Genomic DNA, 22,776 nt, shown 5'->3' with positions numbered 1-22,776 from the left:
TTTTAATTTGCAGTTCGCTAATGATATATCATGTTGAACATCTTTTCATATGATTATTTGTCATCTGTATATCTTATTTTATAAGGTATCTGTTCAGGTCTTTGGTTCATTTTTTTTTTTTTCCTTTCTTCAAAAACCTTATTTACTATAAAGACAAAACACCAAAATAGGTATAAATAATATAAAATTGGTTCAGTTGGGTAAAATTTTTAGTTAAAATATCTTGATATTTTTACAATAACAAAGGACACATTTAATTTGACCCTTTCTTGAATCAGGTTGTTTCTTGTTGAATTTTTTTAAAAAATTTGTGTATATTTTGGATAATTATAGCCTTTCTTCAGTTATGTGTATCTTTTACAAATATTTCCTCTCAGTGTCTTCTCATTGTCTTTTGTAGAGCACAAGATTTTAATTTTAATGAAGTTCACTTTATCATTTCTTTTTTTCACAGATCATGCCTTTGGTGTTGAATCTAAAAAGTCATCAACATACCCAAAGTCATCTAGGTTTTTTCAAGTGTTATCTTCTAGATGTTTTATAGTTTTGTGATTTACATTTAAGTCTGTGATTGATTTTGAGTTAATTTTTGTGAATGGTGTAAGTCTATGACTACATGAATTTATTTGCATGTCAATGTCCAGTTGTTCTAGTACCATTTGTTGAAAAGACTATCTTTGCTCTAAAGATCAGTTGACTGTACTTACGTGGATCTATTTCTGGGTTGTCTGTTCCGTTCCATTGATCTGTTTGTCTGTTCTTTTACCAGTACCACAGTGTTGATTGCTAGAGCTTAAGTCTTGAAGTCTTGCTATAGTAAGTCTTGAAGTCAGGTAATGTCATTCTTCCAACTTTGTTCTTCTTCAATATTGAGTTGGCTGTTCTTAGTTTTTTACCTGAGTTTTATCCACAAAATAACTTTCTGGAGTTTTTGTTGGGATTGCACAGAATCTATAGATCCAATCTGTTGTCCTATAGATTAAATTGGAAAGTACTTCTTGACAATATTGAGTCTTCCTATCCATGGACATGGGATATCTCTCAATTTATTTAATTCTTTGATTTCATTCTTCATTTTTGTAGTTTTACTCATTTAGATTTTGTGCATATTTTGTTAGATTTACAGGTAAGCATTTCATTTTGGGGGATTTGCTAATATAAATGGAAATGTTTTAATTCAAATTCCACTTGTTCATCACTTGTATCTGCTTAACTTTTTAAGTGATTAATGGATGCCTGGGAATTGATGTTCATATATATTCAGAAATGTTTTGCCACCTGAGACCTGTGAGAAGGTAAGCTTTGTGGTTCATTGTGTAATTAGTATGGGGAGGGATTCTGTTACATATTTGACTAATTTTAATTTATTATTATTTTTCAAATTCTAAAATTATATTATGGTAGTGGAGGGCAAGAACAAGAAGAGAAAAAGAAAATTCATGTGACCATCCAGGTCCACCAAGAGTTCATTCAGGGCAGCAGGTGAATAGAATACCATCTTCCAGAATAGTTCAGTGTGAAAACATTAAGAGGAAAAAAGGTAAAGTAGGAAAAAAGGTAAAGTTTCTGTTATGTTGCCCTCAAGTCTATTGCTATCGTGTAGAAAACCACTTTACATTTAAATTGTATAGTAAGGTCATTTGACTACTGTATTTGCTATTTATGATATATAATCTAAATCCTACTTCAAGAAAGGATTTAAGGAGTTCAGCTATAAAATTTGATTGGCATTTTATAATAAGCATATATAGGATAATTGCAGGAGTCCTGTAGAGAAAAAGATTATTGTGTTAAAAAGCAAAACTGATTATATAATTATTCAGACGTCAAATTTAGTTCTGGCTTCTTGGTAGCCAAGCCAAAAAAGGGAAAAGTCGAGTGCATTGGCTCCAAATATATAACTAAACACAACATTACATAAAAATGATATGTGAAGTTTTAATCTTCTAAAATATATTTGGCAAAAATTATTACTTTTAAATAACTATCCTCTTCAAGTAAGTAGTCATTGACAAAAGGGAGTTATTTTGGGGAAACAGAGTTTTTCCACCAACTTGTATATGACAAGGATTCTCAAAGAAAGGGAGACTTTCTCTGAATTTATGACACAGTTCTTAAGACATGGAGGGAAGAGGGGGAGAGGCAGGGAAACAAAGAATCTGAGATAGAGTGCACCCTGAAAAACTGTTCTGCAGATGTGTAGACCTTCTCCATTTTATGATATCTTAATACTGTTCAACCACAGAAGACCAGGCTAACATATTGTTATTTACATTCTCTAATATGAGGAGAGCTCATAGGAGCCTGGGGGAACGCTTGCCTCTTCACTCTGTCATTGACAAGCAGGGAATAGTAGTGGTTGCGTAATAGAGCCATGCTTCCAGCTTGTTTTATTCTAGCCTTCAGAAAACTGTATTTTAATTGTAATACATAAAATACCAGTTTCGTAACAATAGTTACCCTTGGCACACACAGTATTCAGTGATATTTTCTGTTGCATGTCTTCTCTTTTTTTAATGTTAGTCATGGCCACATAAGCTTATTTTATAGCACTATGGATCATGAAAACTAATTGTAGTGCAAATTCTTAGTTGTTAATTAGAAATCAAGTCATAATCTTTAACTATGAAATAGATACCAGTAGTGACCTTCTGTTACTTCAGTCTGTAAATTCCGTATCTCCTAAAGTGTTAATGGCTCTTCTTTTGATTTAACTCAAGGCAATTTTGCTCTAATCAGTAGGATAACTTTCTTTCCTTTTTTTTTTTTTTTTGAAAAATCCATGTGAGTTAACAAATTTCTTCTTTACATAGTCTGTGTTCTACAAAAACTAGAAGTAAATTGTACATGTATTTTTTTTAAAAGATTTTATTTATTTATTTGACAGAGAACACAAGCAGGCAGAGAGGCAGGCAGAGAGAGAGAGAGAGAGAGAGAAAAGCAGGCTCTGCACTGAGCAGAGAGCCCGATGCGGGGCTCGATCCCAGGACCCCAGGACCATGACCTGGGCCAAAGGCAGAGGCTTTAACCCCGCTGAGCCACCCAGGCACCCCTGTGCATGTTATTTTAAATGTACTTGAGATACTTATATTTAAATCCTCTAGTTTAAAAGTCAGCAAGGTATAGTCCGTGGTCAGATGGCCCCACTGTTTATTTAAGTACAGTTTTGTTTGACCACAGCCATACTCATTCATGTGCTTTATTGTCGCTGCTTTCCCACTACAGCAGCAAAGTAGAATAGTTGTAACACAGGCCATGGGGCCCACAAAGCCTAAAATGTTGACTATATGACCCTTTTTTAGAAAAAGTTTGCTGATCCCTTTTCTAGTGATTCATCTTTCAAAAATTTAATCCTTTCCTAATGTCTTATAAATCCAGATTTCCATGTGCAAAATTTGCTCAATTTCAAGTAACATAATATTGCTTTTGATATAATTTTCCTTGATTCTGTTAAGTTTCCTTTCATTAAATACCTACTAAACATTCATTTAACCTACCTTAACAATAATACTTGTGCCATACCTTCCGCTGTGCAGCTCTAAGGTACCCGCTGAGTTCTCTTGTCTCTATGGTTCAGTGGATTTACCTCAAAGCCCCACTTTACCAGCTGTCAGTGCCCAAGCAGAGCAGGAACACGAAGTCAGAATTGCTAGAATGCTAGCAAGACATGGGACTTTGCCAGTGGGTGCCTTTGGTCCAACTCCTCATTGGCCTGGCTGACCATTCTTGGAACTTGTGCTGCAGTCCAGGACTTCCTACCCAGTCCTCCTGCCTTTGCTCTGTCCCTGTCAGACCTACATTGTGGTCTGAAAGGTCTCTCCACCTTCTCCCTTTCCCGGTTCTCTCACACATCTAAGTGTGTCTTGACCTCTGCTTTTCAGCGGTTGCCCACCAGCATAGTCAGCCTCAGCTTGTATGTGTAATATGGTTACTGCCTTCAAGGGCCCATGGTAGCTGAGGTGTGTGGGTGGATAAAGGAAGAGAAAAACAAATGGAAACATCATTTATACTTGACGGTATTGTTGCAAATATGGCAGGTAAGCAGTTTCTTAGAGTTCAGAGTTTTTAAAGTTTAGAAGAGGGAAAGAACTATAGTGAGGATACAAAAGGGAAGTTTGTGGGGGAAGTGGGCACCTTGTCTCCTGGTGTATAGTACTTACATAGTAATTGTTCAGTGAGTGGGAACAATTTGGGTAGGGCACTGGGAGCGTGTTTGGGGCTGAGAAATCATGCAGAAATGAGGGAGGAATGAGAAAGATTACTTTGGCCTAAAGTCGTCTTAGAGTGCTAGGAAATCACTGTAGAAAGACAGATTGGAAATGATTACAGAGGATTGGAAATACCAGACTAAGAAGTGGATTTTATTCGCAGGAGTTGAAACACTAGCAAAGGTGTTATAGTAGGGAATACTGTGGTAGTGGGATTTTAGGAAAATTAACCTGTATAGAAAATGGGAAAAAACACTAGGGGGTAGATGAATTGTGCAGTTCAACTTTTTGGTGTTAATGGGCGGCAGAGAAATGGAAAGAAGGAATGGTTTCCGGGGACATTGTAAAGTGAGAAGAAACAGCCAATTTCCAGAGTACCCAAAATTGGGCAGTGGTACTGGCTGTGGATTTGTACTCTGGCAACATGGAGGAAAGGGGTACCGCAGTGACAGAGATAAGGAAGATAATCTTGGGTTGAACTGCTTCCTTGCTTTCTGTACCCAGGCTGAGATTAGAAGGAAAACAGTGACCTCTACTCCTTATTTTAGACACATAAAATTTGAGAGGCTGGCAGGATAGCTTAAGTGTCTGTGAGACATTTGGGAATGAGAAATGAAGCTCAAACGGGGAATCAGTGGAGCTGTCAGTGTTTGCTTACATGGCCTGATATTGAGACCATCAGTACCTGGCTTATTGCTTACTTTATTGTTTAGACTCCTGTTGTAGTTCTTCATGCACAGCCTTGTATATTGACTTTGTAAAAGGTTTGAATATGTGCCAAAAAAAAAAAAAAGAGGTAATCTGAAAATGTGGTTGGTCTCCAGATTGCCAAAAAATCTCCATAAATGATCCTGTAATCTCTATCATTTAAAAAATACAATAGCCTTCCATTCACTCAATAATGTATGAGACACACTTCTACTCAGTATTGTATGAGGTCATATATGAGACAAAAGGGTGCCTCATATTTAGACTTCTTTATAGACTGTTATAGAATGGAAAAGGTAAAATTACAATATTCAAAAATAGATGTCACAGAAGTGCTTCCCAAAAATTGCAAATAATTTCATCTGGATTTAAAACTGTACTTTAAAAAATACTCCTAGATGTGTTTTGCCAAAATTTAAGAATGAGAATGTCGAGTTACCCAACTAGGATAATTTTAGCATGCCAGCTATGAGGAGGTAAACTAAGGGGCATCTTGTATCTCTTTTTAAGCATTGTACTCAAAATATTTTTCACTAGAAAAAAAAGATTACACTATGGATATTGAGGGTTTTTTATCTGAAGAAAAAAATGATAACAGGAAATTGTCACCATCTGCAGTAAAGCCACTTAAAATTTCAAAGTAGTGTTTGAGGGGAAATTTTATTATTATTAATTAATATTATTTTCTCATATTGCATCAGAGGAATTTATAACCAGTTTTAAGAAACCATGTGGCACTCTCTGCTTGTTAAAACTCTAATATATTTCTTATTTATTTGTTAAATTCTTTTTAATTAAAGTATAATCGACATACAGTGCCCTATTAGTTTCAAGTATACATCATAATGATTCAATGTTTTTATACATTATTAACTGATATCCATGATAAGTTTAGCTACCATCTGTCACCATACAAAGTTTTTACAATATTATGGAGTGTATTCCCTATGCTATAAATATATACCCACAACATAACCACAGTTTTTATTTCTGTCTTGTTTCTATGGTATTTTCTATATGTAATAATTTTAATGTTATTGTCACTTTATACATTGGGGATGTGTGTGTGTGTGTGCCTTGGTGAATAATAAATCCACATCTTTTTAAAAGGTTATGTCTAGAAAAGATATTTCCACACTGGTTTCTTTCCTCAAGAACTTTATCAGGAGCTGAAGCCGTCAATGCCTTGAGACCATTCTACTTTGCAGTACATCCAGATTTCTTTGGACAGCACCCCAGAGAAAGGGTAAACATTTATTTATTTATTTAACCTTTAGTCCCCATTTCATAACCTAAAGTTTTGCTAATTTTTGACACAATATTATCACACACAGTTGTACAAATTGTACACAGTTGTACAAATTTGGATTGTTCTGTTATAGTAATAAAGTCAGTGTTTTGACTTGCTTTGAAAATATACATATTAAAAATTGGAAATCTGATTATTGATGTTTTATGAAATCTGAGAGAATGGAAAATCCATACATTGGGCTCTGCTCCCAGTCCTGGCACAGAGCTCCTGATACTCTTGTATCTTCGTAAGTGAGAAGAGCACTAGAAGCATCTCTTGTTCTGCTCTTTGGTCTTTGGCTCCATCCCTCACACCTGACTCCTAAAGGCCTTGTAAGTCCCTATATGATGGGGGCACGAGGAGCACCTTTTGTTCCATTGCAGTGACCCTGGGTGGCTCGTGCATGGGAGCTGGTCACCAGAAGGACCAAGGCATGATTAGAAGCTTGGAATTTTCCGCCCCAACCCTCAACCTCCAGAGAGGAGAAAAGGGCTGGAAATAGACATAATAATTGATCATGCCTACATAAGGAATCCTCCATAAAATTCCAGTAGTATGGGGTTCAGACAGCTTCCAGGTGGACAAACATCTCTATAATAAACTGGAGGGTAGTGCTCCCAAACTCCATGAGGACAAAAGCTTCTGCACTTGGGACTCTGTGTCTCTCTTCAGCTGACTGTTTATCTGTGTCCATTATTATATCATGTAATATGGTAAACATGAGTTTTTCACTGAGTTCTGTGAGCTACTCTAGTGAATTAATAGAATCTAAGGAGGGGGTTGCTGCAAATTGCTGGTTGGTCAAAAACACAAGTGATAACAGGTGTGACAGACATCTGAAGTGTGTATATGGCGGTGTGGCGGCAGAGGGAGAGGATGGTGTTGGGGAACTGAGCCCTTAACTTGTGGGATCTGATGCTGTTTCTGGGTATATAATGTCAGAATTGAGTTAAGTTGTAGGACTTCCAGCTGGTGTCAGAGAGAATTGCTTATTGTGGGGAAAAACCTCCACTCATTTGGTGACCAGACATGTCGGAAGTCAAGTATTTTGTGTGGATATACAGAAGGCACACAGGAGATAGACTGGGTTATTCCCTGTTTATGAAGGCTGCCATTTTTTATGAGGGCAATAAAGCTATCATGAAAAGTCTTTAAAGTATTAGTAATGTTTTCTGAACCAGTGTTTGGAGTAAAATTGAGTGTTTGAAAGAAAATTTCAGGCTTCTGTCACCATGGTCAGTCTGTTTTTTAAGGATGGTTACAAAGAAAGTTTTTCAGTGCCCTAAGTGGTTTTCCCTTCTGTTGCATGCTGCTGGTTCTCTTCCCTACAGCCTCACTTATTGTGTGCTCAAGGAATGCAGACAGAGATGGGAAGTAACTTATAATAAACTTAGTGAGGATGGTCAATATTATTTCATTTGTTCTCTTTATTTTCTTTAACATTAATACCTGGTTTAATGTTAAAAGGAATTTAGAACTCTTAAAAATTTAGAACATTTTTATATAGTTTTTTTCTACTTGCAGTGGAAAAAAATTTAATTAGTGAAATGAATCAACAAAATAATATCCATTACTTTGAGGATGTTAATTACTTAAAGTTTTTAAACCCAACATATGTGGAAAAATTATGCCTAGTCGTAGGTGAATGTTTTCCCTCCTCTACCAGTGTATCTTTTGTTTTTTTATTAAAACTACTGTGTGCTCCAAAAGGTGAACTCAGCAGGCATGTGTTACTTAAACTCTACATTCCAAAGAAATGCTTAGCTTTGGTATTTGCCCTTGACTGCCTCCTGGGAGAGAAGCTCTGAGCCCTTAGAATATCTGCCTGATGGGAATCTTTTGTATGTGTGAGCTATCAGGCCATGCCAGATATTTTACGCTAAAAATGTGATTTTTGGTGAATGCCTGTTTTCATATGTTGGGGTCCCTCTGGGTGTGCTGGAGACTGAACAGCTAAGGTCAGTCACATGGCCACTACATGCCTGCTTGATTGAGCCCAGTAAAATGCTGGACACCAGGGCTTGACTGAGCTTCTGCAGTTGGCAACACTTTTCATCCATTGTCACACATTGTTCCTGGGGAATTAAGTGCTAGCTCTACAAATCCACTGGGAGAGAACAACGGGAACCTTGAACCTGGCCTCTCCTGGACTCTATCCTACATGCTTTTTCCTGATTTTAATCTGTATCCCTTTGCTGATTTTAATCTCTATCCTTTTGCTGTAATAAACCATATCCGTGAGTGTAACAGTTTTTCTGATTTCTGTAAATCCCTAAAATGTAATTATTCTAGTAAATTAATATAGCTGACCCTTGAATAGTGCAGGGGTTTGGACACTAACCCCCTGCACATTTGAAAATCTGTATATAACCTTTGACTTCTCCCAGAACTTAAATACTAATAGCCTACTATTAACCAGAAGTCTTACCAATAATATAGTTAACACATATTCTGCATGATATGTGTATTGTATTCTATATTCTTTTTATTTTAATGGATTATTTATTTATTTATTTGACAGAGAGAGATCACAGGTAGGCAGAGAGGCAGGCAGAGAGAGAGGGGGAAGCAGGCTTCCTACTGAGCAGAGAGCCTGATGTGGGGCTTGATCCCAGGACCTTGGGATCATGACCTGAGCCAAAAGCAGAGGCTTTAACCCACTGAGCCACCCAGGAGCCTTAGAGTAAAATAAGGTAGAGAATATAAAATGTTAAGAAATCATAGTGAATCCAAAAAAAAAAATCCATGTATAAGTGGTCCCATGAAGTTCAAACCCATGTTGTTGAAGAGTCAGCTATATTTTCATTTACTCTTTTGACTTGTATTTGAGTGCCTACTCTGTGTCAAGCCTTGGTTTCTGGGTTTTTACTGGGGGGGTCTGTCACGTAGATATGGTTTGTCCTTTCCTTTCTTGTTTAAGTGTCACATTCATGAGGCTCTCCCAGATTGCCTTATATGAAACTGTCACCCTGCCACCCAGCACTCTCTGTCCCCATATCCTGTGGTACTGTTTCTGTTTCCTTGCCATATTAGACATATTGTCACCAAAGTTCTAGCTCAGGGAAGGCAGTTCACCCTTCCTGGCCCCTCATTTTCATTCAGTCCAGTCTTCTCTGCATTTGTATGGAATACCCTTGTCTCTTTTCTAGAAAAACAGACTGAAAGTGCTATCTAAGCAGCAACAGAATAGGGTCTCAAAGTGAAGCACAGCTACTCTTAATCCTCTTCATTTTAACTCAGTTTTAAAATACAGAAAACATTTCTAGGTTTCAAAAATCTAAATACAAAGTTTACTCAGAAGTCTCACTCCTGTCCCATTTCTTTTGCCCCATTTGTATAACTTCTGGAGGTAACCATTTTCATTGGGTTTCTGGGTTGTTCTATATATTTCTTTTTGGCAAACATAGAAACTTGTAGCAAAACAGAATTACAAAGATTTAGTCTTAACACTAGCAGGAAAGGTACCTCAGCAGCCCACTGAACTATGGTAGCTAAGAATAGCATATTACAATCAGTTAAACAGACAAAAATAAACTGATTGTTCCTAATTTCAGATCATACAGTGTATCTGAGAAGAAACCTACAGTGATAGGAAACATGGTTACTATTTATGCCATTCCCTAGAGCTATTCCTTCACTAAAGGATGTTTCTTCTTTTCACTTAACAACCTTGGAAATAACTCCATGTCAATTCCTAGATATCTATACCACATTCTTTTTTTTTTTTTTTCTTTTCTTTTTGGTTGTATAGTATTCCATTGAATGAATGCACCATAATTCAACCAGTCTCAGGATGGTCATTTTAAGAGCTCTTTATTAGAGAGAAATGACTTGCAGATATTTTCTGTCAGTAGCTTATTTGTCAATAAACTGCTTATTATGTGTGTGTATGTGTGGTTTTTTGTGTGCCTTTTTTTTTTTTAGTTTTTAGTTTTTTTATGTAAGTGGGCTCGTCAATCACATATTATCAATCATGTATTAGAGATATTTAATTATAGTTAGACTTTTTCCACACCAAAGTTATAAAAGAGTTCAACATGTTTTCTTCTAGTACTTAGTTACTTTTTTTCACATCTTAGCCATAAAGAGTTTGTTCTGTTACATGTTGTAAGAATGTGGATCTAATTTTATTCTTCATCGAAGAGTTATGAAATCCCAACATTTTTAATACTAAATTATTCAGTACCCTCAATAACATGTTTAAAGTTCAGGATATAAATTCTTTTTTTTTCCTGATCTGTTTTGTGTGTAAATACTCCTTGGTATTTTTTTTTTTTCCAGGAAGTCAATGAAAATTCTCTTAAGAGATTGAGTGTCTACTTAGAAAACCTCCAGAAACCAGGCTTCAGGTCTTTGAAACCAACTCCGCTTACATTTTATGTAAGAGAAACGGAGCAGAATTCCTCTGAAGGCCAGGAACCCTTTAGCACTTCTGGTATGTTTTCTTATTTCTAGTGTTTCCCTTGCAAGCTATGTGATAAATATGTTTATTAAGTCTGCCGTTGCCTGAATTCCTTTGGATTGAAGCCTTGGTCATAAATAAATAAGTAAGTATGTATGTATGTATGTGTGTGTAGATATGTATGTATGTATGTATGTATGTATATAAAATTTGATTGTTCTCTCAGAATTTGATTCTATTCCTGGCTACCTGTGTTTGAAAAAGCCATTTTTTTGAGTTTAAACTTTTTTGTGTGTAAAACTGAATGTTCCTGTTTGTTCACCTCCTATTTCATATTTTAAGTGTTAACCATGTATATAACAATTTACATTTTTTAAAAAGTACAGCCTATATTCCCTTACTTAGCCATCAAAGTACCCCATGAAGTAGGTAGTATTTGCCCAAGTAAATTATGTGCAGGGATTTTCCCAGGGCTGGAGATGGACTGTGGGTCTTGAACCCAGCCAGGTCTTTCAACTCCAGCTGTAGGCTCTTTTTAGTCAGTCTTAATAGATAGCCTTCTTTTTGGCCCTTTGTTACTGCTTTAGCCCTGATCCAAAAATATTTAAAATTAAGGGTAGATAGGTAGATACAGGTCTATCATTTCTCTACATATCTAAATAATGGGGTCATCCTTTTGGTGATCCTTGAAGAAATGACTTTATTTTTAGAATGAACTTTAAAATAATTTAAAGGTTTACCAAGAGCTTTCTCTGAGTTAAGATTAAAACAAGTATAAAATGTGCTATAATTTTTTTCTGAAGCAAACTGTTAGACAACTCAAAATCTGATAGGTTTTTGGAACCTAGAATCTATTTCTAGCTCTGCCAGTGACTAGCTATGAGAGCTTAACTTCTGGTTCTTCATTATTAAAATAAGAAAATTTAAGTACTAAAGCATGGAAGAGGTTAAGTACTGTGTTATGTACTGAAACACTCACAGTGAAGACCCCTGCCTTATACTTTGGGCTCACAGGGCTCCTGGGTGCTTACATGGAGTATGGAAGAGCTTGATCTAAGAAGTACTAAAACAGGATCTTTATGTTGAAAACAACTTCCCACCCAGTCTCTCTAGGAATGAGCATTTGATAATACATTTACTCTGTTTTCTTAATCTCTCGTGTTTGTATGTGGGAGTTCAGGAATCAGAAATTCCTTTCCTTGACTGTTCTCCATCTACCTCTGATTTGGGAGTTTTATTAAAAATAGACACTATTCTCATTATCCAAGACAAAAAGTCAACTCATAGCCCTGTTGTGAAGGAACTGCTCTACTGAAGAATGCTTAAATGATAGTAGTAATAATAAGTAATTATGTTTATCACTCTAAATGACATAATTCTGTTTGAAATTGTAAACAATAACAAATATGTTGTGTAAGACCAAATATTCATAAATACTTTTTAATAAATACACAGTCAAGATTAGGCCATGAATTGAAAAATATCATATACTTAGGCATAGTGGTCTACTTAGATCTCATGATTTCTCTCTCCATAACAGATGGAATATATGAGAGCAAATTATATCCTTTACAGTTTTTTAAAACAAGAATGTTATCACCAGTCTATTTTTATTTGTCTGTATTTGGGAGAGTCAGACTCATTTCTAGTAGCTACAGTTGCCACTTTCACAAGCACCATCTATTGGGTTTGTCTTGAATGTTGACTACATGTGGAGTTAAAGAATAAACCAGGTCTATTTGTTAGGGAAGGAGCAAACAGAGGGAAACTCAGAAACTTAAGAAGTTTCACACAGCAAAGTAAGGACAGAGCTGGTACTAGAACAAATGTCTCCTTAATCCTAGTCTAATGTGATTTATATATGCTACATTATCTCTTCTTCTTTAAAAATATTGTTAGTAATCATTTTTACCTTTGCCTGTATGACAGATTGGCACTCTGACAAGTATTTAATGTCTTTAATCTCTTGATCTGATTATAAAATTAAGATCATTCCTAATTAAGATGGTAATAAGGTAAAATGGTTACTACTGATTTTCATTACTAAAATTAAAGTCTTAAATTACTTCTTCACTTTTGATGGCCTATGAGGAAATAAACTTCCTTCAAACAAGTAGAAGATTCACCGGGAGCGTTCTGTGAGTTAATACAACAATAAGTAACTGTAGGCAGCTGTAACTGAATAAAGACGGAAATCCTCAACTTTCATTAATGGTAAACTTTGAGCCATTCATTACAAAAATCGATTATAGAAAAAATGAATTCAAAGTGGGAGATAATACAGCATATATGACAAAAAGATAATGTATAAAGAGCTCTTAGAAACCAAAAGGAAAACACAAAGTAGCTCCATTACAAAAATGGGCAAAGACAATGGCTAGACAGTTCAGGAAACAATATATACAAATAGCCAAAAAAATTAAAATGTTTAACTTTAGTAATCAAATTCAAACTAAACTAATGATGTACTGTTTTCCAATAAAGCATATGCACATTCCTTAGCCCTTACATTCAATTAAATAGTTAATGGGATTGATAAGGTAGAAACAGATTTATCCTTGACTGAGCTCTTCCTACCCTCAAACACAGGAATTAGGACTTTACTTTCTTCTTTCACCAACTAGAACAAATCCCTTACTAGTATTTCTCACTTTACCATAAAATGATTCAAGGAATTCAGCTAAAAAAACTTTCTTAGTTTGCATGTTCTAGATTCCTTAACTCTGTGTGGCAAGCGGAATGTGTATCTCTTGAGAATAATTTAAATTGTGAAATCTGTCATCAGTGCCAAAGATAAGAAAATACATTTCAGGGGCGCCTGGGTGGCTCAGTGCGTTAAAGCCTCTGCTTTCAACTCAGGTCATGATCCCAGGGTCCTGAGATCGAGCCCCACATTGGGTTCTCTGCTCAGCAGGGAGCCTGCCTCCCCCTCTCTCTGCCTGCCTGTCTGTCTACTTGTGATCTTTGTCTGTCAAATAAATAAATAAAATCTTAAAAAACAAAAAAAAGGAAAATACATTTCAGCCTTATATAAAAAGTGAAAAATAAAAGCTTTTATGTCCATCAGTTTCAGAAATGTCAAAGAAATTATGCTTTGTTTCCTTCATTATGTGGACTGATATATATAACTACTAATAAAAAATGGATTGATCCATACATACAGACATGGAAGAGTCACCAAGTTTAAGTAACAAAAGCAAGTTCAAAGTAATATGTCTAGAGTGATACTGTTTATATATTAAAAGGAAACAATCCAAACTGTAGGTGTATGCTTGTGTAAATGAATAGCATATATTGTATGTAATGAACACAGAAACATGAACACAGAAAAGGTCTAGAGCAGTCCGACTGTCCAAGAGAACTTTCTGTGATATAAGTGTTCTGCATTCACACTGATATAGCGGGCACAAGTGCCATGTGACTGTTAAGCACTTGAAACGTTAGCATGACCAGAAACTGAATTTTAATTTTGTTAATTTGCATTGATTTAAACTGCCACTTAGGGCTAGGAGCTACCATATGAAATAGTGCAGGTATGTTATAGATGTGACTAATAAATCTAATATATATATTTAAATATATATATTTTTAAATATAAGGCTAATAAAGATGTGAGGTTTTATCCTTTTTAAAAGGAGACTTTTATGTTTATTATTATTTTTATGTTTATTATATGCATCTCTAATTACTTATATAATAATGTTATAATTTTCAAAACCAATTAAAAGTACTTTTTTAAAAATGAGGAAAGAATCAGCATGCTCTTATGGAGAAAATACTGGGCTTGAAGTCAACTCAGATTTAAACCCTTGTTCTGCATTCTTCCTATTTCTTCACATTTGCAAAGAGATAATAATCACATGGTTGGTAGGGTGTTGAGAAGTTACATAAATTCAGCTAGAATCATGCCTAACCCCCACTAATGAAGAGATAAAAAGGAGAAAACAGATTTCCTGTTGAGGTTGTAACAAGTTAAGATTACTAATCTTAGCCCACTGACTATCCATAATCAAACTAAGATTGTAAAGTGTTAACTTTTAAACAATTAAGGAGTTTCACATCCCTTCCAAAAAATGTTGAGTTATTAAGTAGTTGTGTGGACAAGTGTGAAGATAATCTCCTGTAATCACAGAAAATTCAAGATGGGTTTGTGGCACCCCTGAGACTAGACTCTCTGGCTGCTCTCATCTGAACCACTGTCACAGTACACCCTCCCCATCCCCTCCTCTCCCCCTTTGTCTTAGTGCCAGAAACTGTCTTTTATGGACACTTGCTCATAAGAGAGCTTTTCCATCTCTTAGACTGTCGAGACCAAATTTATGGGCAGCACTGAAAATATTTTGAATCCCCTCCATGGGCTGGATCCAGGTCTCTAGTGCCAAACTAGACAGAGAACTGACCAAGGAATTCATGAAGGTAAAGATAACTGCATTGTAGTTTTGGACAAGGGAAGTAGTTTTCTGTTTACAGATTATTTGCCAGTAGGATAGTTTTTAATCAGTAATCAAATGTTTTTAAAAGATTTTTATTTTATTTTTGTTGTTTGAAAAGGTGTTTTTAAATAAGTGAATAATCATCTGTATTAATTGTTTGGGGGAATTATATTCTCTAGGATTTCGAGCAGTCAAATTTACTTTGCACACCAGAGATCTGCTAAGCACAGTATTATATATTCTCAACTCCTGCAGTTTATCTGTTGAACATATCCAAAGCTTGAATACTAATGTGCATTCTCAGCCTCTCAAGGAGGCTAAGAGGATGTCTGACAGGCCCATCAAGTGGGACAAATCTTACTACTACTTTACTGGATTTAAGGACCCTCATGAAGACCTCGAACAAGTCTCAAGAATGGAAACAACCCTAACGTATGTAAAAGTTCTTATTTTACTAAACTTATTCGTAGTTCATATTTAGAATGAGAGTCTGATCTTCCAAGAAAAGTAATTTCTATTAAAATAGTTAATCCAGTAACCATTATGAAAAAGATTTCATGTTTCTTAAAGTTGCCCAAGTACTTCCAACTATATTTAATTTGTAGTCCTTTGATACCAAACATGCATACAGGGGATTGTTTTGTTTTAAGTTTTAAAAATTCTGCTCTTCAAGTTACCCCTGGTAAGTAGAGAAAAGATATACACCTAAGACTATAAAAAAAAGTTAGTTTTTTTCATGTGTTAAACATTTCCAGTTTCTCCAGATAGCTCAACAGTAATGTCCTTTAGTGTAATAATCCATACATGATAGAAGTGCATGGAGACAACATTTGAAAATATCATCTGGGGGGTTATAAAGTATAAGCTATCAGCTATAAAATAAATTAGTCCTAGTGATATAATAATGTATAGTGTGGGGACTGTGGTTAATAATACTGTATTGTATATTTGGAAGTTGCTGAGAGAAAAGATCTTTTCAGTTTTCATCACAAGAAAAAAATGTGTTACCATGTATGGTGATGGTGTTAACTAGACTTACTACAGTGATAATTTTTTAATATATACCAATATTAAATCATTATGTTTTATACATGGAACTAATGTTATATGTTAGTTATATCTATATTTAAAAATATCATCTGGAAATATTGAGAAAGAATAATTTTTAATTATAAAAGCCATGTATGAAATATTTCCCTTTTACTTGTCCTGTTTGTAAAGTCACCATTAATATTTTTTTGAATAAGTCCTTTTTGGACTCCATAAACACCACCCATATTCTGTGCCTATAGTTGTACCTAAAGAGTTCATGGCTTACCAGAGGATTCTCATTTATTACATCATAAATTATCTTTAATTATCTACTGGCCAAACATCTACTTTGTGAACTACCTATACTAACTCAGGAATCCCTGCCCTTGCTATCTAGCTAGATTCCAAATAAAGCCATAGAGACAAGAAAGTAGTAGTCTAGTACAGAAAGGGAGACAACCTGTTGGAAGGCATGTGTGTACATGTCTATGATGGTCTCCCTCTGGTCTGTGTATGTGTGTAACTAGGGGGTAAATCACCTCCCTAAATATGTGGATTTTAATTGTTCCAATTCTCTTTGTAAACAAAACCAGAATGAAAATGTGACTTTGGGAATGATAATGACAGACCAGAAGTAATGAAGTAATGAAGATAGAAATTGATGTATAGGGGCACCTGCGTGGCTCAGTTGGTTAAGCCTCTGCCTTCGGTTTGGGTCATGATCTCAGAGTTCTGGGATCGAGCCCTGCATTGGGCTTTCTACTCAGCGGGGTGTCTGCTTCCCCCTCTCTCTCACTTGGCCTGCCTCTCTGCCTACTTATGATCTCTGTCTGTCAAATAAATAAATAAAATCTTTAAAAAAATTGATGTGTATATATATATATAAAAAAAAGTCATGGTAAGGTAGAAATTGATGATTTAAAAAAAAGGTTTAGAAAAACAGAAGAGATGATTGAAGGTAATTACATGCAGAGGCTACAGTGGAAGTTAAGTAGGTTGCTGTGAGTATGAGCAGCTCCAAACCCTTTGAGCCAGTCTTGACCTTTTCCCAAACACAGATACTGCCCACTTTGAAGGTACTCTACTGAGGACTTACTCAACAGTTTGTTTTAGGTGAGTTTTTCCCAGTAAGGATTCCAGGAGCTTTTATCATAAAAGTCAGAATAATATCTGTATCAATTTCTTGTTTCAATTATTAATTTTTTAAATTTGTAATTATTTTAAAATAATTATAAAATCATTGAATCATTGGAGAGCTTTCAACTCATGAATTGAGTGATGCTGCCTTCTAAGATTTAGGGTACCTGTGACAGCCAAAACTTGTTAGCCACCATGGTCATTTTGGCCATATGCAGTTCATGTTTTTATTTTGATTCTTGTATTGTTTAATTTCATCTTGTATATTTAGGTTGCAGAAGAGGAATCAGAAGGCGCACATAATTATAATGGTCACAAAGAACATAAAAATGATAATTCAAATTTACATCAAACTGATCTTCACTGGATTTATAAATTGTATTCACCTGATCAAAAGTTATTCTTAAAAGCATGTTAAGCTTTCCTCTAGGATTTCTAATAATTTCTTCTAGTATTTCAAGATACAATTTTTTTTTAAAGATTTTATTTATTTATTTGACAGACAGAGATCACAAATAGGCAGAGAGGCAGGCAGAGAGGGGGAAGCAGGCTCCCTGCTGAGCAGGGAACCCGATACGGGGCTGGATCCCAGGACCCCGAGATCATGACCTGAGCCTAAGGTAGAGGCTTGACCCGCTGAGCCACCCAGGTGTCCCCAAGATACAGTATTTTAAAAAGATAATATAATAGCAGTGTTTTTTTTTTTAATAGCAGTATTTTTTAGTGTAAACTGAAATCATCTCTTAATGTTGTGAAATAAAACCTAGAAATTGTGAAAATAAATCAGTCAGGATTTTTTTTTTTAAGTAGAAGAATTACCACATTATAAAGCTCCGTTCAATCTGTTTTCATATTACATCTGGTAATTACATTTTTTTTTTTAAGTGGTAGTTACATTTCAATCCATGTTTAGGACATGCTATGTAATTCTGAATTTCTTGGCAAGTTGTGCTTTATCTTACTTCAAAATCATTTTACTGTATAACCATATAAAATGGATAACGTGAAATTTTTAATACCTCAAGAGTTTTTTTTCTATACTGTAATAGAAGTTTGCCAGTCTCAAAAAAATTGGGAAATTCCACTCCATGGACATGTTGTAGGTTTTAATATGTCCATATTTTGGGTATATTCTCTAATTTCCGAATAATATTATAACAAAATGAATTTTAATTTGTGCTTGGAAGGAGCCAGTGGGATCCATTTCTGTCTAAACAAATAATCCCATATGAAATACCTTTTCCAAAGAAAAAAACATGTCATGGAACTTTAGAAAGGCCATTGAAATACTACTCTATCATGCACTGAAATCCAGTAAATGTCAGACTTCCATTTTTTGCATTTGAATTTTGTTCAAGGAGTTATATTTCACTTTCAGTGTAGAAGTTCTAAGTCAATCTTAGTGTTCACAAAATGCCACATTGTACAGCTACAACCTTGGAACTATTTCTGCAGGCATGCATTTATTTATTCTTCCTTTTCTGTAGGCTAAGTCAGTGTTTTTCACATTGCAAGTATGATGCAACTTAGTGATTAGGATCAGCAAAGTGGTTTTGCTTTTGCCTTCATCTTTTTTTTACATTTTTAAAAATACATGTTTTCAGTAAGTTTAAGTAGTGTTTCTCAAAATACTTGTTTTAGTTATGTAGAAACATATATGTGTGTGCATGTGTGTACATACTGAGTCACCATTTAAAAGTTCTTACTGTGAAAAAAAATTTCTTTGTATGGATTGCCATCCAAGAAGTTTGAAAAGCTATTTGTGTAAATGCCTTACTTGTTCCACGCAGTTTGAGGCCTAGGAGTTTGAAATTTATGCCATCTTAATTTTATTTTGATTTGGATCATGGCTCTCCTTTTCATGCTCTTAAATCCATGAAGAATTGAACTTCTTGGGAGTTACTGAAATATTTTTTTTAAGATTGTATTTATTTGAGAGAGAGTTAGAGAAAGAGAGACTGGGAACACAAGCAGGGGGAGCAGCAGGCAGAGGGAGAGGGAGACGGAATAGCAGACTCCCCGCTGAGTAGGGAGTCTTACCTGGGGCTTGATCCCTCATGACCTGAGCTGAAAGCAGGTGCTTAACCAACTGAGCCACCCAGGTGCCCCAGCGTTATTGAAATATTTTTATCTAAAAAGAATCATGAACCTAGGAAGTAAACTAAATGTCTTCAATTTGCATCTAACTTTACACCTTGTACATGATATTCCTGTATTCGTTTTATTAAATTTTTTAAAAAAGATTTTATTTATTTATTTGACAGAGGGAGAGAGAGAGAGAGAGAGCATAAGCAGGCAGAGGGGTAGGCAGAGACAGAGAGGGAAGCAGGTTCCCCGCTGAGCAGAGAGCCCGATGCGGGGCTTGATCCCAGGATCCTGAGATTATGACCCAAGCCAAAGGCAGAGGCCCAACCCACTGAGCCACCTCGGTGCCCCACTTTGCTTTGGCTTCATTTCATTATCAGTTTTTTTTTTTCTTCTCTTTGCCTGCCTCTTATCAACAGTACATGTACTAGGACGCCTGGGTGGCTTGGTGGGGAGCCTGCTTCTTCATCTCCATCTGCTCCTTGTCCCAGTTCATGCTCACTCTCTCTGTCTCAAATAAATAAATAAAATCTTTTTTTAAAAATGCTCTAAAAAAATACATGTACTGTATTTAGCACTGTAGGTATAATGAAATCATTTTTGAAACCAAAGCGAGGCTTAATAAATTAACCACCATGAAGTAACCACTTCATAGCCTAATATGGTTATAATCAAAAAGAGAATAGCAAGTATTGGGAAAGATGTGGGAAAAACAGATGTCTACATAAAAACTTGCTCATAGCAGCATTATTCATAATAGCCAAAAGTAGTGCCGCCGTAGCGCAGTAGGCAGCACGTCAGTCTCATGATAGCCAAAAGTGTCCCATCAGCTGATGAATGGATTTCCAGAATCCCGTGTCTGTCCCGTGTCTGTGGTCTGTTTATAGGATGAAGTAATATTTGGTCATAAATACAAATGAAGTACTATACATGCTACAGCATGGATTTTTTTTTTGAACATTATTTTGTTTTTGTGTTTATTTATTTGACAGACAGAGATCACAAGTAGGCAGAGAGGCAGGCAGAGAGAGAGGAGGAAGCAGGTGCCCTGCTGAGCACAGAGCCCGATGCGGGACTCGATCCCAGGATCCTGAGAACATGACCTGAGCCGAAGGTAGAGGCTTAACCCACTGAGCCACCCAGGTGCTCCACTTTGAGAACATTATGCTAAGAGAAAGAAGCAGCCACAGTGGACCACACATTGCATGAGTCCATCTACAATCAGAATTGGCAAATCTGTGAGATAGGAAGTAGATTAGTGGTTGCTAAGAGCTGGAGGGGAGTATTGAAGTAACTGCTCATGGGTACATGATTTCTTATTAGGGTGATGCAAGAGTCCTAAAATTGATTGTGCTGGTGATTGCACAACACTGAGAACATACTAACAATAGATGACTTGTTTGGTATATATATATATATTACATTTCATTAAAGCTTTTCTTTTTATTTATTTTTAATTTAAATTCCAGTTACATACAGTCTAATACTAGTTTCAGGTGTAGAATTTGGTGATTCAGCACTTCCTTACAACACCCAGTGCTCATCACAAGTGCACCCCTTAATTCCCATCACAAAGGACAAAAAGGTTAGATATTGACAATTTTACGTGGCTCACCCTAGTACTATCATTAGCAGAGAGCTGCCCTTGGAATCGTCCTCTGGAACCTTATGCTAATACAGTGTGGTTTTCAAGAAGTTGTTTCTTCCCTTGTTGGATTGTCTATGGTCCCAAGTGGTACTCTGATCAAAATATTATCTTGTACAAGAAAGCCAAGGTCATTACTTTAGTTTCCAGAATCCTGTGAAAGGACCAAACAGCAAAGATCAGTTGGGTCTCTGGACCCATTTGGATGTCTTGTTTGGAAAAATGTCTATTTGTGTCTTCTGCCCGTGTTTTAACTGGATTATTTGTTTTTTAGGTGTTGAATTTGATTAGCTCTTTATGTATTTTGGATACTGACCCTTTATCAGATATGTCATTTGCAAATATCTTCCATTCTGTAGGCTGCCTTTTAGTTTTACTGATTGTTTCCTTCACTGTGCAGAAACTTTTTATTTTGATGAAGTCCCAGTAGTTCATTTTTGCTTTTGTTTCCCTTGCCTCAGAAGACTTATTTAGTAAGACTTTGCTATGGCCAATGTCAAAGAGATTGTTGTCTGTGTTCTCCTCTAGGACTTGAATGGTTTCCTGTCTCATATTTGGGTTTCTCCATTTTGAATTTATATTTGTTTAGGATGTAAGAAGGGGGTCCAATTTTATTCTTGTGCATATTGCTGTCGGTTTTCCCAGCACCATTTGTTTAAGAGACCATCTCTTTCCCATTGCATAGTCAATCCTTCCTGCTTTACTCAAGATTAATTGACCATATAGTTGTAGATCCATTTCTGGGGTTTCCATTATGTTCCATTGAGCGATGTCTATTTTTGTGCCAGTACCAGACGGTTGTGATCACTACGGCTTTGTAATCTAACTTGAAGTCTGGGATTTTGATGTCTCCCACATTGTTTTTCTTTTCCAGATGGCTTTGGATATTTGGGGTCTTTTATGGTTCCATACAAATTGTAGGATTGTTTGTTCTAGTTCTATGAAAAACACTGTTGATATTTTGATAGGGATTGCATTAAATCTGTAGATTGCTTTGAGTTGTATAGACATTTTAACAATATTTGTTCTTGTAATCCATGAGCATGGAATGTTTTTCCATTTCTTTGTGTCATCTTCCATTTCTTTCATCCATGTTTTTATAATTTTCAGAGTACAGGTCTTTCACCTCTTTGGTTAGGTTTATTTCTAGGTAACTTATGGTTTTGGGTGCATCAGTAAAACTTTAAAAAAACTATTACTACTCTTTTTAAAAATATATTATTGAGGGACGCCTGGGTGCCTCAGTTGGTTAAGCGTCTGCCTTCAGTTTGGGTCGTGATCCCAGGGTCCTGGGAGGGAGTCCCACATCAGGCTCCCTGCTCAGTGGGGAACTTGCTTCTCCCTCTCCCTCTGCCTGCTGCCCTCCTTGCTTGTGACCTCTCTCTCTTTCTCTGTCAAATAAAATATTTTAGGGAGCCCAAGATAGGACTCGATTCCAGGACTCTGGGCTCATGACTTGAGCTGAAGTCAGATGTGTAATTGACTGAGCCACCCAGATGCCCTTCATATATCCTAATTTCTTATCTCTGTATTGCTTAGTAGAAGTGTCTTCCTTTGCAGAACAATTTTATCTTCCTTACCTCCCAACACAACACAGTATCAAGCATTTCAAATAATTATTTGATAGATGCATAAGGATTTTATTGGTTTCAAGATTATCAACTTGATAATTTTTTAAAAGTCTATTCTGCCAGCACCTGTTAAGTCATATTCTAGTTATGATGACTTCCATTGTATATATAAAAAATTAAATTTTAATAAAAAATAAATTTTAAACCTGTTCTTAGATTTCTAGAGATGGAATAAAGGTTTAAAAATTCAAGATACTCCAAAAC

At 35.8% G+C, this 22,776-nt stretch overlaps 1 protein-coding gene across 20 annotated transcripts in view; it reads left to right on the top strand.

The window, feature by feature from the left end:
* TCAIM (T cell activation inhibitor, mitochondrial) overlaps positions 1 to 22,776 on the top strand; it is a 46,527-nt gene that overhangs the window by 8,044 nt on the left and 15,707 nt on the right. For 6 of the 20 annotated variants that reach the window (XM_082725098.1, XM_082725085.1, XM_082725100.1 and 3 more), the window contains exons 2-5: positions 1,223 to 1,295; positions 6,027 to 6,162; positions 10,489 to 10,642; positions 15,222 to 15,474. In XM_082725098.1, the coding sequence (XP_082581224.1) occupies positions 1,267 to 1,295; positions 6,027 to 6,162; positions 10,489 to 10,642; positions 15,222 to 15,474 (572 nt within the window). In that variant the 5' untranslated portion in view covers positions 1,223 to 1,266. Of the gene's footprint in view, positions 1 to 769; positions 834 to 1,222; positions 1,296 to 1,404; positions 1,541 to 6,026; positions 6,163 to 10,488; positions 10,643 to 14,910; positions 15,026 to 15,221; positions 15,475 to 22,776 lie in introns of those variants that run through there. The other 14 variants (XM_082725101.1, XM_082725099.1, XM_082725087.1 and 11 more) reach the window with 8 other exon arrangements.

The sequence above is a fragment of the Mustela nivalis genome (assembly GCF_964662115.1).
Source record: "Mustela nivalis genome assembly, chromosome: 1".
NCBI classification, from domain to species: domain Eukaryota; kingdom Metazoa; phylum Chordata; class Mammalia; order Carnivora; family Mustelidae; genus Mustela; species Mustela nivalis.
The sequence above is the reverse complement of the archived record's forward strand: the minus strand, read 5'-3'. Positions and strand labels throughout refer to the sequence as shown.